We start from the raw sequence: 16,376 nt of genomic DNA, 5'->3' as shown, positions 1-16,376 counted from the left end.
ACACACACACACATGTGCGTGCGTGCCACAACCAAATACACCTATTCTGGATGCACATATATCCCTCAGTCTATCATCAACATGAATTCTCTTCTGGTCGGAATGAAACCCCCCCCCCCCCCCCCCCCCCCCCGTCCCCCCGACTGCTACTTAACAAATAAATGCAATTCCACTTCAATCTCCAACATTGAAGCATATGTGCAGTGGTGGGAAAAGTACTCACATTTTGTAGTTAAGTATAAGTATCAATACTGCACGCAATATAGAAATACTCAAAATATACTTAAAGTACCAAAAGTAATAAGCTCACAATACGTCGCAATTCGCATCGCCTATTATCAAATATGGCCGAAATGCATATAGCGCTGAACTGTATGTTTTGTAATAACAATACTGGAAATTGGAAATGCTCAAGTAAAGTAGTACAAATACCTCACAATTGCACTTAAGTACAGTACTTAATAAATGTACTCAGTTACTTTCCGCCACTGCGTATATGCCTTCTCCCGTTCATGCCTCCCTCCCTCCATTATCTCCTGTCGTGCTAGCCTAGCTAACGATGCTGCCTTTTCATTAGACAGCCCCTGCTAATTAATCTCCATAGAGGAGAGTGACAGACAGACAGACCTCCCCTGTCTACACGCACACACAAAGATATATGCAAACACACACACACACACACACACACACACACACACCAACACTCCTTCCCTCTCTCTCCTACTCTCTCGTCCCGCGTGGCGTTGGCAGCCCATTTCATGCTTTATCACGTCTTTTAATTGACAAACAAGCTGCTCTTTTCTCTTAGGCTGAGGTCTATATCACCACTCTGTTCAGGCGCAAGCGCACGCACGTGCGCACACACACACAAACACACACACACACACACACACACACACACACACACACACACACACAAGACAATGGATCTTTACTGATGTGTTGGAAACAAACAAACACACTCGCACACAAAAGGAAATGTCATCATCCCTTCTGACATACTGTAAGTATGGTTTGCACGACTTTCCAAGTTTTCTACATGATGACATACTGTGTTAACGCATGCATCCATATGTGCAGATCTGTGTGTGTGTGTGTGTGTGTGTGTGTGTGTGTGTGTGTGTGTGTGTGTGTGTGTGTGTGTGTGTGTGTGTGTGTGTGTGTGTGCATATGAGAAGAACAGGGTCTGGGGTCAAAGTAAAGGACCGGAAAATGAACAGGTTTCTCACTCATCTCCTGGAGGTAAAGGTCAATACCAATCATAACCAACATATTGATTTGGAGTTGAGTTTCATCTGGGCTCTCCCGTCTTTGAGGATCACGCTGGTTTAAGTCCCTTCCTCCAATTTCCCATTAAATGATAAGTGTGCTTTATTTTCCCCGTTCAACTTAATTCTCCCCAGTCCTGTGCTTCATGGTGATTAGTTATGATCAACAACGCATCACTTCTTTTAATGCTAGACTAGACTACAGTATGTTGCTCACCACAATCCTTCACACTGGTTAGCTTCAGAAATACAGACTACCAAGGTTACTACTCAAGAGTGTCATAAACCATCCACCTTTATCACAGATGCATTGCTAATATTGAGGACATTCTGACCAGGTATTCTCAATATGCAAGAAAAGAAAAGAAAAAAAAAAAAGAAAAGAAAAGAAAAACAAGAATTGATTAAATCAATTATTTACCAGCTGCATTATTATTATCTGCGGGGGTCCGCTATAACTGCCTCTGGGTCAGTTTCAGCGCCGTAGTTTAGGTAGGAACCAGTGTTCAGAGTCGTTCGTTTCCGCCCGGACATATTTGCGGTGTGCACATACAGTAGATATGGTTTAGCCAATGAGAAAGCCAACTGGACTAGCACAGCGACGTCAGCCAATGAGAAAACCAGCTGGACTAGAGGACTAGCTTGCGCATCGATGATAGACTCTGCTTGCTATTGCAGAAATTTGCATTTAGTACATTCATAGTTTGTTGGCGAACTCCAACTATGTACAGGCACTAAGCAAATATCCCGCCAGTGCTGAGATTAGTGCGAAGCTAGGTCCCTACAGATAGAGCATGTGCAGAGTCCTCGCCACCTGGCACAATGCCAGTGATGTCGGAAATGCACTTGGCCTAGACCGTTGCTAGGCAACCAAAATAAACGGGTTTTAGTCCATGAATGACGAGGTGCTACATTCTCTTCATATAATCCTTACATTTTTTAAGTTAAAAACTGATGTTATGGTCACTGGAGAATCATCATCAGAAATAAACAAACAGTGAGCGCCTGCACTTTGGTCAAGCATACACATGGGTAAAGAGTTAATAAGTAGAGGAATAAGGACTGAATAGTTTTTTTCTAAATAGTGAAGGAAATAGGTAGCCAGCTAATTTGAAGGAAAATGGGTAGACAACTTGTAGAGGCCACATTTGTGTAAATATTTGTGAAAATTTGAAATATGAATTTGTGAAAATGTCTTTGTCACATTACTATTTTCCAATGTTGGATGGTATCCCCATTTCATTGGAAAGCTGTTTCCATGAGATTGCTTTCCACCCAAAATAAATAAATAATAATATATTTCTGGGAAGTAACCTCCTAAATGAGTTTATCCTGCGTATTCCCTGCTACTGGACTTCCCATTTGTACCAGACCAGCTGGGAATTTGCCATAGATCAACTACAGTACTTCAAACTTTGTGCACAGAGGATACAGAACAGAACACGTCCACATACTGCTCAGTGAATCCAAACTTGGAGACACATTGATTGTGCTTCCGCATTAACGTTTACACCCTCAAACTAAGGGGGTGCAGTGAATAGAAGGTACGGATGGGATAAGGGGTACGTATTTAGGGGGGTCAGCTACCCCAGTAGTAATACTAACCGCATTAATTCCCATTAGCATTTTGAAAGAATCAAGGTATATTATGCCATAATAAACAACAACAAAGGCTTCAATAAACTATCACTAAAGTATCACTTTAAAAGTTAGTTTAATAATCTTACTCTGGAACTACTGTAAAAAGTAAGAGAACATCCATATTTGTAGTAAATTACGATAATGTGTCCCTTAACCACTTACACCCTATGAAACGTTCACCTATAATGATATTCTCCAAATCGAGTTGCCATGATTAAAGTGGTTAAACATATTTCATGCAATTCTTTGTTTTTATTAATTTAATAATAATTTCAAAATCTGTGGATGAACACAAATGCAAGAGTATCTCCCTCGTGGCCGTGCACACAGAGTACGTGCTTGCACATGAGACATTATCAACTTACTATCAAGAGCAGAAGTGATTTAAAAGCAAGGAGAAAGGGAAATGCACAAAAGTTTAACAGAATTAAACTTTGGATGCCGTTTGTTTGTCTGCAGTTTGCAGACAAACTGGCTGCATTCCATTGAATTACCTGTGTTTAATACAATTAAGACGCACGAACGTGGGAAGCGAACACAGCTCGTAAATTGCAATAACAACAATTAGAATAAATTACGTACTTTTTAAAGGTTTTTTTTAAGTTCTCTTTTTTTTTAATTTAAGTTTTTTTAAGTTAAGTTTTTTTTAAGTTAAGTTTGTGTGTGTGCGTGTGTTTTTTTTTTTGTGATACAGCTGCGCCCTCTGGTGGCAGGCGGGTGGTGTTACAGCGTGACACACACACAGACAGACACACACACACACACACACACACACACACACACACACACACACACACAGACATGTTCTGCTAGGTCTCATAGTTAGTGCTCACTGCTGTTCGCAATAACGAGCAAATCAATGTTAAAAGATGTGCATCTGGCATGTTTACAATGGTAAACAAAACACAGCTTTTCTGCACGCCTCCTGAGCACAGAGACAGGAACAATTGTTTAATACTCTTAGCTGAGTATAATGTTATCTGTGATGCCTAATGACATCTAAAATGTACCTGGATGTGTCCAAATGTGTTAAATATCATTGTAAGATGAAAATGGTAACATTAAAAGGATTGCGCATCAAAACATTATTTGAGGCATTTTATGGCAAATCTTATTCAGATGAATATGCAGGATGCATCACTGTTCCGTAAAAACATTTTATTAGTGATCTTTTCTAGTTACCAGAAAAAAAAGCTTTGTTCATCAAAATGAACACTGTGTTAGGTGTTATACTGTATATTGGTGTCATGTCTTATTAATAATTTATAGACTGCACCCATGAAACGGATGTAAGTACATTCTGTATATAAAAATAAGAAGTCTCACAAAGTGAGAATGCATGGCAAGCATCAAAGCTGTAATGAGGTCACAGAATGACAATTTCCATTCATACGTTTATGGGCTACAATAGATTTGTTCAGCGACCACAGTGCAGAAAACTTGAAAGAAAATCCCTCCTGCATTAGGGCCCTTGTGTACTTTGTGCTAAATGCTTCATCCAAAACACAATACAACTGCAGCCTCCTCCAAACTATTGTATTTGTTACACTGACCAAATTTCAACTCATTGACTTTCACCGACTTTTCACCGACAATTAGATTATCTCCTAATTATGTACAACTATAATATTGTAGATCCCTGCACATGACATTGTCTTAATACCTACATGTGCATCATGGTACGGGGAATTATATGCAGAGCGAAAGAAATTCAAAGTCTATGCACCATGTTCAAATGGATGCTGAAACCAATGCTGAGCTTTGGTAGAACCGTGGGTATGACATAAACCAAAGATATTATCTTAAACACCTTAACCCATTTTGACCTGAGATCAGATTCTAAAAATGTCTTCTACATCCTGACAGTTTTCTGAAAAAGCTATGTTTCTATGTCAGTCGTTCTTCGATTTTTCAAAAATAGCAGACCTACAAGCTCGTAGCGCGCCACTCGGTGGCGCGCTATGAGCTTGTAGATGCGATCGGTTTTCATATCAATAAACTTCGTATTTTGGATAAAACTTCGTCTTGGGCGTCGGGCGTTACTAATAGAAAGAACAAAGAACTTCGTCCTGGGCGATGGGGGCGACTGATGCCCCAGTGCTCTGTGATCTACAGTACGTGAACAAAAGACGAGACAATGGGTTCAGCTTCAGCATGTTAGTGCACAAACCATATGTTCCTTTTAAAGGCCAGGATCTGAGTTTGAATCCGACTGCCATCTTGACGGACATGCAAGAGCCACCGGTGTCCTGTCTAAAAAATTATACTTTTAGCCTTGCTAGCATCATCAAGGATGATCATCAATATTGTTTCCATTTTATTATTATCCTGTCTGTGTGTGAACTCCAGCAATTATAGCATTTGTCTACTATTTTTATTTTTATTTCCTGAGTTGATGTTTGGCAACACATACTGTAGTGTCCATTTGTTTGTCTTGTTGCTTTCTGTATGTCTCCGTCTATTCTTGTTCATGAAAAATGAATAACATTTAAGTTGAAAAAAAGGATGATCATCAACGTCGGTCTGACACAATTGCTAAACTATCTTAAAATCTAAAGGCTGGATTGCCATAAAATGCGCTGAGCAGAACCTTGACCATTTCAATAACCCCATGACCTTGCCTCTAGTGCCACAATATCAACTCTGGAGTCTGCACAAAAAATATAATATCCGTCTAAAAGTGTGATTTTGAGTGTTCAATGTTGTAACTCGTGGGAACGCCAATAGGACCAGATAAAGATGGTCAACAATATGTGTACTATATCATGGCCGGTAAGCCTTAAAAAACCAAGGTTCTAACAAATTTAAAAATCACTTTAAAGTGAAGACTAGGACTGTGAAGTGTCTCACTCACCGTGATGTGGTACTGCCTCCATATCTCTGGACATGCCTGAAGACACAAAAACAGATTTGTTAGACACAGATAAGATAGGAATACATACGCAATGCACACTTAACAGAGCACTGGGACACAAACAGCGTCAAAAGAATAATAAGACACTTTATTGACATACAATCAAAAGCAATATATCTCCTTTGAAAGCACCAACATGGATAGTGTCACAAAAAGCCAAAACTTGTTTCCATTGTCAACCAGAGTACAGAGAGAGGGACAAGATTGTCCATTGTCTAGGGTTGAACGGAGACAAAAAGACGTTTGAGAACACAACAATGCCATTATTTTCTCTGTTGTGTGTGTGTGTGTGTGTGTGTGTGTGTGTGTGTGCGTGTGGGTGCGTGCGTGCGTCTGTGTGTGCGGCGCCTCTACTGAAGTCTAGAAGAGACACAATGAGGGAAACCATTAGTTAACGCTGAGAGAACTGATTCTTATCACAGAGCGAGGAAGAGTGGAGGAACATAGATAGAGATGAGAGAGAGAGAGAGAGAGAGAGAGAGAGAGAGAGAGAAATGAAAACGGAACCAGTCAGACAGGAGATGGCGAGGGTTATAAATGGAGCACAAGAGGAGAGAATTAATAAGTCCACTTATGGTTGCCTGCCTGACCCTCGAGTCACTATCTTTTTCGTTTTCTCACTTCACCTGTACACCCCATTCCACCCCCCCCCCTCCCATCAGTCAGTCAAGTGTTTTATTCAGCCAGGCAGACAGTCATTTATTCAGTCAGTCAGTCAGTCAGTCAGTGAGTCATTCAGTCACCCAGTAATTCAGTCAGCCAGTTAGTCACTGGTTCTGTCCTGGTGTGGCTAAAGCATTATCCCTGGGGCTTGTCTCCACGGTGTTCCCTAAGCGTTGACATCCTTTCCCCAGCCGTCGTCACTTCCCACTGGGAAATTGAAAATGCCGCAGTCGCTGCAGGCAACGAGATTTATCTACTTACACACCTACTGAGAGAGAAAAAGGGAGGGAGAAGGAGAGAGCGCGAGCGAGAGAGAGCGAATTCATGCAGGCAATGGAACAGTATTACACAATAGTATTTGCGCGCAACACCAACCTAGCCACTGTCTCGCAGTTGATACAGAAATATCTAAACATCAAACCGTTCCGATATCAAGTCTGCAGTTCTATGAACCAGTTCAGCCACTTCAACCGCAGCATTTCAGAAACAAATATTAATTTTGATATTTCAACACTTCTGCTTGTGTCCGTCTGTACCTTCCCCTTCTCTCTCTCTCATACATATCTTATCTTTTTGGACACCCAACCCCCCCACCCCCTCTCTCCCCGTTTCTCTCTCTCTCTCCCCCCTGCTCCCCCTGCCTCCCCTCTCCCTCCAGAGCACTGGAGTAGTGGGTTGTTGTCGAGGGCGACAGGCGAGGCGGGTGACACACTCGCGCTCCGTCAACCGTCTGTCTTTAATGAGAGACACAGAAAGACCCAAGGGACAGAGACCTGACTCTCTCTCTCTCACTGACACATGCACACGAACACACACAATATAAAGTAGAACATTGAGAATGCACAGACCAAAAAAAAGGATAATTACAAAACAACGTTTGTATATTGGTGGAAAAGTGAAAAAACAACAATTGAAGAAGAAGCGTGAAGAAAAAGATGCATGCAAGGATGCTCTGTGGAAGAAATGACAGAGAGAGAGAGAGAGAGAGAGAGAGAGAGAGAGAGAGAGAGAGAGAGAGAGAGAGAGATAGGAGAGAGAGAGAGAGAGAGAGATAGGAGAGAGAGAGAGAGAGAGAGAGAGAGAGAGAGAGAGAGAGAGAGAGAGAGAGAGAAATGAGACTGCGTGTGTCCTGGTCTCCCCTCTAGTGTTCACCTGGTTACTCATCCATTACACAGAGCACAGTACATGACTGACTGACAGGGAGGGAGAGGGAGAGGGAGAGGAGAGAGAGAGAGAGAGAGAGAGAGAGAGAGAGAGAGAGAGAGAGAGAGAGAGAGAGAGAGAGAGAGAGAGAGAATGATATGAGGGAATGATAAAAAAAAAAAAAAAACACATGCATGTGCATACACACACCCACACACAGTTTCTATTCCATGGCATTAGTGCAAATGGGCAGGATAATGAACGTTGCGGTGAGATAATTGTCATTGATGGTCATTAGATTCACCCTTCAGCACACGCACGCACACACACACACACACACACACACACACACACACACACACACACACACACACACACACACACACACACACACACACACACACACACACACACACACACACACACACACACACACACACACACACACACACACACACACACACACACACACACACACACACACACACACACACACACACACACGTAGACAGCTGGAATATGTAGCATGGCAGAGACATAACTAAAGCTGTAATTGCTGAAGTGTATCAATTAATGTGAACAGCAGCGTGAGCTGACCCTTGGTCTCTCATTTTCAAGAATACAGGGAGGACAGGGAGTTGCAGGGAAAAGAAGAAAATAATACATTCTTGTGATATAGTAGACAAGGCTCTTCAACTGTTAATCCTCCTTCCTTCGGCCATTTTGAAATATTTACATAAATTGGCAAATTAATGCAAAACCACAAAAGTGACTCAGTAGGAGGCGAGCCATCAATAGACGTGTGTGTGTGTGTGTGTGTGTGTGTGTGTGTGTGTGTGTTTAGCTGTGCGGTGGCTAATCCCGCAAGCCACTGGACTGATCAGCGCCGAATTTGTCGCGCACGCTGCCAGTAGGCCAAGGTCAATGCAGCGGACATATTCTTTATTTAAATAATGAACTTTAATTTTGTGACGGAAGTCAATGAGGCTCTGATGGGGTTGAAACTATCCTCTAATGTGGGAGTCCTACGTCATAGATCAGTGGTTCCCAAAGTGGGGTCCGGGGACCCCCAGGGGTCCTTGAAGGAGTTCCAAGGGGTCCCCAGCTAAATTATAGTTTGGAACCAAATGAACCCTTACAAATGGAACCAAATGGGGGTCCATTTGGTTCCATTTTGTACACTCCGAGTTAAATTAACATTGATTTTACAATATATCTCAGCGATAGAAATGCCATTAACACATTCTGTCCGTAGGACGTGTCCACACGTCCTTGGGATCCCAACCGACGACTTCATAGGACGTGTGTAGACGTCCTAGCGCATCCTCAATGATACCGGGCGAGAGAAGAATATTCTGAATTTTTTCCCTTTTTTTATTTTTCAGTTCGCCTCTCGCTACCGTATGCTACACTGTGGGCTCATGTTAGCTTACCGTTGACTTAGCTGTTAGCACGGCAGAAAGAATGCCTCGTCTCTCCTAATCCAGGGCGTTCTCCGTGGTTTTGATCTGACGGATATACTAGCGCTTCATTTCTGCTCCTCAACGCTTTTTGGATCATATATCGTATAAATTAAAACGATAGCAATGTAAGCTAGCAATGTAAAGCAAACTTCTTTTCCGGATTGTTTCCGGGTCGTGGGTTTCAGAGTAAAAGCGGCCATGTCTTTCAGGCACCCCAGAGATCCTATTTTGAAGGAATCCTGGCACGGATTGTGTCAAACTGGAGGTCCTTGAAATTAAAACGGGTTGTGAATAACTGCTAGAGCCGTAAAAACCTTCTCGTATAGGGGGTCCTGTCTTATGGGGGGTCCTGCCGTATCTATTAAAATGGGGGTATCCGCGGGTTAATCCATTGAGACCTGGAACGCATCCATGTCACGTTAGCGTTTAACCACATTAACCATTAACCCATTTTGGGGCGGGAACCCCTTTTGGTGTTTTAAACATTGTTATAATTTAGCTATTGAAAAATAGCAGATCTACAAGCTCATAGCGCGCCACCGAGTGGCGCGCTACGAACTTGTAGGTCTGCTATTTTTGAAAAATCGTTAAAATGTGCCTCAAATCTTTCCGAAAATTGTCATGATTTAGAAAACTTTTTTTTTTTAAATTTCGACGTCAGGCCTGAATGGGTTAAAATGGGGGTATCCACGGGTTAATACGTGTCATTTTGGGGGTCCTTGACATGAAAAGGTTTGGGAACCACTGTAATAAACAAACCAAAACAATCAACGTGCTACTCACATCCAGGAAGTGTCCCTTGACGCCACAGCGGTGACACTGTTTGAGCCAGTGAGCCCTCTCGGAGCACGAGTCAAAGAGGTGGCCCGGCTGGCCGCAGTTGTTGCAGTGCTTACTGGGACAGTCGTACGAATGGTGGCCTGGGGTGCCACACAGGAAGCAGGGTGTCAGCTTCTGTGTGCACAAAACACAAACACAAACACACACACACACACACACACACACACACACACACACACACACACACACACACACAGACACAGACACAGACACAGACACAGACACAGACACAGACACAGACACAGACACAGACATAGACATAGACATAGACATAGACATAGACATAGACATAGACATAGACATAGACATAGACATAGACATAGACACAGACACAGACATAGACATAGACATAGACATAGACACAGACAGACACAGACACACACACACACACACACACAATAAAGACTGTCAACACAAATAAATACAATGTAGGGGGGGGGGGGAAGAGGAAGGTGTGGCATCCGTTTGGCTCGGGTGAAAAGCTCAAAGAAGGTCCTCTTTGGTACGACTGGGTGACAGAATTTATGCAAAACTAATGTGGAAAAGTTAAAAAGCCTTAACCGCCTGCAACAGTTCTTTTCCCGCGACACGTAGGTTTACTCTAGGTTTTTTAACGTTTCCACAAGAGTGCCTTGGTCTCGTCTTTTTTGCAACTAATCACACACACCTTGAACCTTGGGTGTGGGGCAGTTCTTAGAGTGTGTGCGTGCCTGTGTGCGTGGTGTGCGTGTTGAACCTTGGGTGTGGGGCAGTTCTTACAGTGTGTGCGTGTTGAACCTTGGGTGTGGGGAAGTTCTTAGTGTGTGTGTGTGTGCGTACATGCGTGTTGAACATTGGGTGTGGGGCAGTTCTTAGAGTGGGTACGTGCTGAACCTTGGGTGTGGGGCAGTTCTTAGAGTGTGCGCGTGTTGAACCTTGGGTGTGGGGCAGTTCTTAGAGTGTGTGCGTGTATGCATGCGTGCGTGCTGAACCTTGGGTGTAGGGCAGTTCTTAGAAAGATGTCCCGTCTTGTTGCAGTTGTGACAGGTGACCTTCTTGTCAGCAAAGTATCGGTTGGGCCCACGGCTTCCCAGCCTCACGCCGCCATCTCTGTTACAGATCTGTGCCTAAGGGAAACCATTGCACCATTACACACAGTAAATGCTCACCTACTCCGGGAGTGTACAAAGGTGACCAAATGGATCCATAAGGGTCCATTTGGTTCCATTTGTATACTCTCCGGGTAACCCAGAGGATTTCACTTTTTATATGAGTTTCGCAAACTGTGATTAACAAAACAGTGTGAAATTTGTGCAATTGAAATAATCAAGTAAAAATAAGTTTTGAGCCCAACAACCATGAGGCATTATGCTGTACCACATACAGTAGTAGCCCAAAAATGAACAAAGTGTCCTATAGGGCTGTTACTCCCCACCTACCTCTCTATCTCTGTTAGACACCGACCAGCTGACTCCTCCACCACCACCACCACCACCACTGCTGTTACCACCATCTGGAAAGGAAGACATTAGAAGATATTAAGATAACATACTGGGGCAATGTCTTTTATAGTAGTATCTCTTCAGGATCCGCACCTGACCATCCTTGTCTGTTGTCACACTGCTACTGCTTATTTTTTAAGCTTTCAGAGAAGTTCAACAGGGGAATTAATCACAAACAAAGTGTGTAAGGAGCTTTAAACCCTGAGTGAAACGGTGCTGAGTTACAAATGTACTTGGACCGCTTTTTTCCGTCTACAAAGCTAATAGCTGATTGACAAAACGCATTGCATCTGCTATTTTGGGTAAATGTTCCTCCCAGAACTGGTTAAATGACAGTAACTACATTTTGGGCTTTTCTAAAATGTTTGCCCGAAACCTTGATGTTCGACGTGATGCATTTAAACCGTATGAATTATGAACAGGAGGTCGCCTAAAAAGCTGTCAATGTAAACATGACCAAGGATTAGCTCAGATTAACATCTATATGTTTGCTATTGGAGGACAGAGAAAAGGAGAGAACTAAAAAAAAAAAGCAGGCTCAGAGAAGAAAATTCACCATTTCCTCTGAGACACACATGCGAGACATGCCCATCCACACCACACAGTACGTATAAAAATACACACACACGCCGCTGTCACAGTAGCAGCACATCTGTATGAGTGGCACTAACAGCATCCTGAGGGAAAGCGCTGAATTCTCCTCAGGCCCACGGAACTGTAACTGACAACAACAAACCTCACGTGTACATGCACGCACACACAGATGTGTACCCAACATACATTTAGTGCTGATACCCATGACTCACACACCGACATGCTACCCAGTACCCCCACGCACACACACACACACTATACAGACACCCACGCATCAACTGCTGCGATTAGCAGGTTGACAGTCTTTAGCCTTTGGACAAACAGAAAGACACAGCCTTGAGCCATAATCAAACATTACACTCTCCTTTCCTCCTGTATTCCGCTCACTGTTGCATTGCCTCTGTCTATCCAGAGTCAGACACTTATCGCTATTCTGTGCAGCTTTCAAGCCTAATTTATACTTTGCCGTATGACCACCCACTTGCTGAAAATGACTGATGATATATATGCCACACACACACACACACACACACACACACACACACACACACACACACACACACACACACACACACACACACACACACACACACACACACACACACACACACACACACACACACACACACACACACACACACACACACACACACACACACACACACACACACACACACACAAAAGGACCGTCCCCTACCTGCCCAGTGTCAAAACTCAATGTTGTTGTAAAATTCACAGCCGAAGAGACTTTATCTGGGAGCAAAGGAACCAAAGAGTGGAAAACGGACACTTTTTACAGTTCAATGAATGGCTGAGTACCAACAAAAGTGAAGCTGGCCAGCTACACTTCTCAGCCAACGTGACCCACTGTCAGAAAAATCCACTTTTGTTCTAAAAATGATAAATGATAATGATAAAACGCTATTCTGTCATTGACTTGTGAATAAAAAAAGGCTACGGGTATGTGATAATTCATTCATATAAATCTTATATAATCACTTGTCTTGTATATGTTCAGCTGGAGGTAAAATCCCCATTGTAGCCAGAGAGCAGAGCAACCGTACGTTACTGATCACATGACCCCCCAAAAACTGCTCCGGTTCTAGGCCACACAGAAGGGTCTCTTATTTCCACACATCAGCTCTAAGTGACTGGAATTCCCCTTTAATAATTCAAGCATTAATAAAGCCTCAGCAGGACCTTTATAGATTTTAACCCATTCAGGAGTTGTTTTAAGCATTACGTTATACTTTAGCTATTGAAAAATAGCAGATCTAAAAGCTTTTAGATTTGAATATAATAGCCTATTCTTTCACAGCGAACGTTTTTAATCCAAATCTTTGCGATCTGGGAGGTCTCTGGCTGAAAAAAACATATGATGAGAATGTAAAAAAAATAAAAAACATAAACTGGAACTCATTTATTTTATATGGATGTGATGACCGGGCCAATCACAATGTCATTTTTCAAAGAATAAAAATAACCTGCGTGTGACTGATATTCACAAGGATACATAAGTATTAAGTACACCGGGTATAGCCATGAATGAGCAGGCGGGGCATGCATTCCCAACTTGCATCGTTCCCACCGCCACTCTGGAATTCAAATACATGTAATGTGGATCTACAGGACACTGCTGTTTGACAGCACGTGACAGGGTTCAGTTACAGAAACACTGTCACATATTCTTAATGGCTGCTATGTATATAAGGGAATGTACATTGCTAGGCACGACAGAATTGTTGACCTATTAGCTAAGGACATAAGTTCATACGTTTCATCATCTGCCAAAATGTATAAGCACTCACGTGTTTCAACTGCCATGTTCATGCACAATAATTAAAATGATGCCTTTTCAGATGTCACAGCTAATACGCCAGATATTGTTGTTGTTGATGAGGACAGTAGAGAAGTGACCATTTTAGAAGTGGCATGTACATTTGACCACAGTCTGGAAGAGGCATTCCTTACCAAGGTGCTTAAGTACCAGCGTCTTAAGGATGCTATTATACAGCTTGGCTACAAATGTAAACTACTTGTGTTCATATTTGGAAGCCTCGGTAATGTCCATAAATCAGTCGTGAGGGGGCTGCAGATTGCAGGCATGCCCAAGCCGAGAGCTAAGGCATCGGCAAAATTCTGTTCAGTGTCTGCAATAATTGGCAGTCGCCATATATGGAGAAGGCGATGCTTTCTGTACCCGTGATCTGTATCCTGAAGCACTTGTTGTAGAGTTTTTTTTTTCAAGTTTGCGCATCCACTATTGTTTGTGTTCAAGAAATGTCTTGTAAAATGTGAATGCAAATAAAGATGTTAAATGTGTGTGTGTGTGTGTGTGTGCGTGTGTTTCACACAATCACAAAGGAGGGTGCCTTCAGCAGTTGTGGCAGTGTTAATTTAAAGGTGCAGTGCAACGGTTTCAAACGGTTTCAAGTTGAAACACCGGTCTGAAGTTTCTGAACCAATCAGAGCGTTGCATCCCTTCAGGCGATGGGATGGTAGCTAGGGACGGTAGCTATGCTATACGCAGCAGCATGGTGGTGTGTTTGTTTACAAATCAGATAGACGGCCAGCTGTACCAGTTTACTGTTATGTGGGTTATTTCTACCCTATAATGTTTTCAGATACATATTTTAGCGTGATGATTAAGTTGAAACCGAGTAATACACTGTCTGGGTGTTATCTTGAATGGGAATAAAAACTGAGGATTTCTGTAATCAATAGCAGCTGTGCTGCACGGATGCGCACATATGGGGAATTAAACGGGTGAGCTTCATTTTGATTGGCTTTTATCGATGTGGGCCTCGACACATCACGCAGCACGTTTTCGTTTTCAGGAAGTAATAAAAAAAGTATTTTTATGGACTTTTGATATACTGTAAAAACACACAAAAATGAGAATTTGCCATTTTTTTGGCATCCATTGTTAGGAATTCCCATATGATGACCACGGATATGGTCTAAAAGTGTGAAAAACGTATTTTACATTTCACTACACCTTTAACGGTATCCATCTGTAAGTAACTCTACAAATTTAACCAAATGGACCTGTTGGTTCCATTTAAACACTCTCAGTGTTAAATGAACAACACTCGTGGATGTTACTGTGTGCAGCCAGCCAGCACTCGCCTACTGTGATCTGACCGGGGGTCTTACGTGTGTGTGTGTGTGTGTGTGTGTGTGTGTGTGTGTGTGTGTGTGTGTGTGTGTGTGTGTGTACGTGCGCTCAGTTGGTAGAGTTACACAACTACACACCAACTCACGTCCTGTCCAGTCAATGGGAAGCTTGATAGACGTGCATGAGTGTGCGTGTACGGAGGAGGCGTCAGAGACTTTGACGAAAGTCATTCCCAAAGCGTCTCCCATGGGGACTGCCCCCACATAAAGAACAGGAAGCTTTCCCTTAATCTAAGGGCCCCCATATCACCCACACACACACACACACACACACACACGGATAAAGGGTGAACCTCTTTGTCACGGCCCAGGAATCAAACACATGGGGAAGAGGGGAGTAAGGGAGGAGTGGGAAGTCCGAATGTCTGTTGTCTGTCTGTAGGCCGGGTGAAAGTATGCTAATCGACCTTGACGCTCCCGTTCAAATCCAAGCCCTGGCAGAGCCTGGAGTCGGCATTATGAGGTTTTAGCACAGCCTGGAGTCTGTCTGCATTATGAGGTTTTAGCAGAGCCTGGAGTCGGCATTATGAGGTTTTAGCAGAGCCTGGAGTCGGCATTATGAGGTTTTAGCAGAGCCTGGAGTCTGTCTGCATTATGAGGTTTTAGCAGAGCCTGGAGTCTGTCTGCATTATGAGGTTTTAGCAGAGCCTGGAGTCTGTCTGCATTATGAGGTTTTAGCACAGCCTGGAGTCTGTCTGCATTATGAGGTTTTAGCACAGCCTGGAGTCTGTCTGCATTATGAGGTTTTAGCAGAGCATGGAGTCTGTCTGCATTATGAGGTTTTAGCACAGCCTGGAGTCTGTCTGCATTATGAGGTTTTAGCAGAGCCTGGAGTCTGCATTATGAGGTTTTAGCACAGCCTGGAGTCGGCATTATGAGGTTTTAGCAGAGCCTGGAGTCTGCATTATGAGGTTTTAGCACAGCCTGGAGTCAGTCGGCATTATGAGGTTTTAGCACAGCCTGGAGTCTGCATTATGAGGTTTTAGCACAGCCTGGAGTCAGTCGGCATTATGAGGTTTTAGCACAGCCTGGAGTCTGCATTATGAGGTTTTAGCACAGCCTGGAGTCAGTCGGCATTATGAGGTTTTAGCACAGCCTGGAGTCTGCATTATGAGGTTTTAGCACAGCCTGGAGTCAGTCGGCATTATGAGGTTTTAGCACAGCCTGGAGTCTGCATTATGAGGTTTTAGCA

At 43.1% G+C, this 16,376-nt stretch overlaps 1 protein-coding gene across 2 annotated transcripts in view; it reads right to left on the bottom strand.

Moving 5' to 3' along the window:
• The window catches only part of zcchc7 (zinc finger, CCHC domain containing 7), a 72,295-nt gene that overhangs the window by 19,347 nt on the left and 36,572 nt on the right, over positions 1–16,376 (bottom strand). For both annotated transcript variants that reach the window (XM_079498852.1, XM_079498853.1), the window contains exons 4-7: positions 11,351–11,424; positions 10,904–11,038; positions 9,876–10,046; positions 5,764–5,799 (exon numbers count right to left, since the gene is read on the bottom strand). In XM_079498852.1, the coding sequence (XP_079354978.1) occupies positions 5,764–5,799; positions 9,876–10,046; positions 10,904–11,038; positions 11,351–11,424 (416 nt within the window). The remainder of the gene's footprint in view (positions 1–5,763; positions 5,800–9,875; positions 10,047–10,903; positions 11,039–11,350; positions 11,425–16,376) is intronic.

Source organism: Electrona antarctica (assembly GCF_951216825.1).
Source record: "Electrona antarctica genome assembly, chromosome: 4".
NCBI lineage: Eukaryota > Metazoa > Chordata > Actinopteri > Myctophiformes > Myctophidae > Electrona > Electrona antarctica.
Note: the sequence above shows the minus strand (reverse complement) of the source record. Positions and strands in the feature narration are given on the sequence as shown.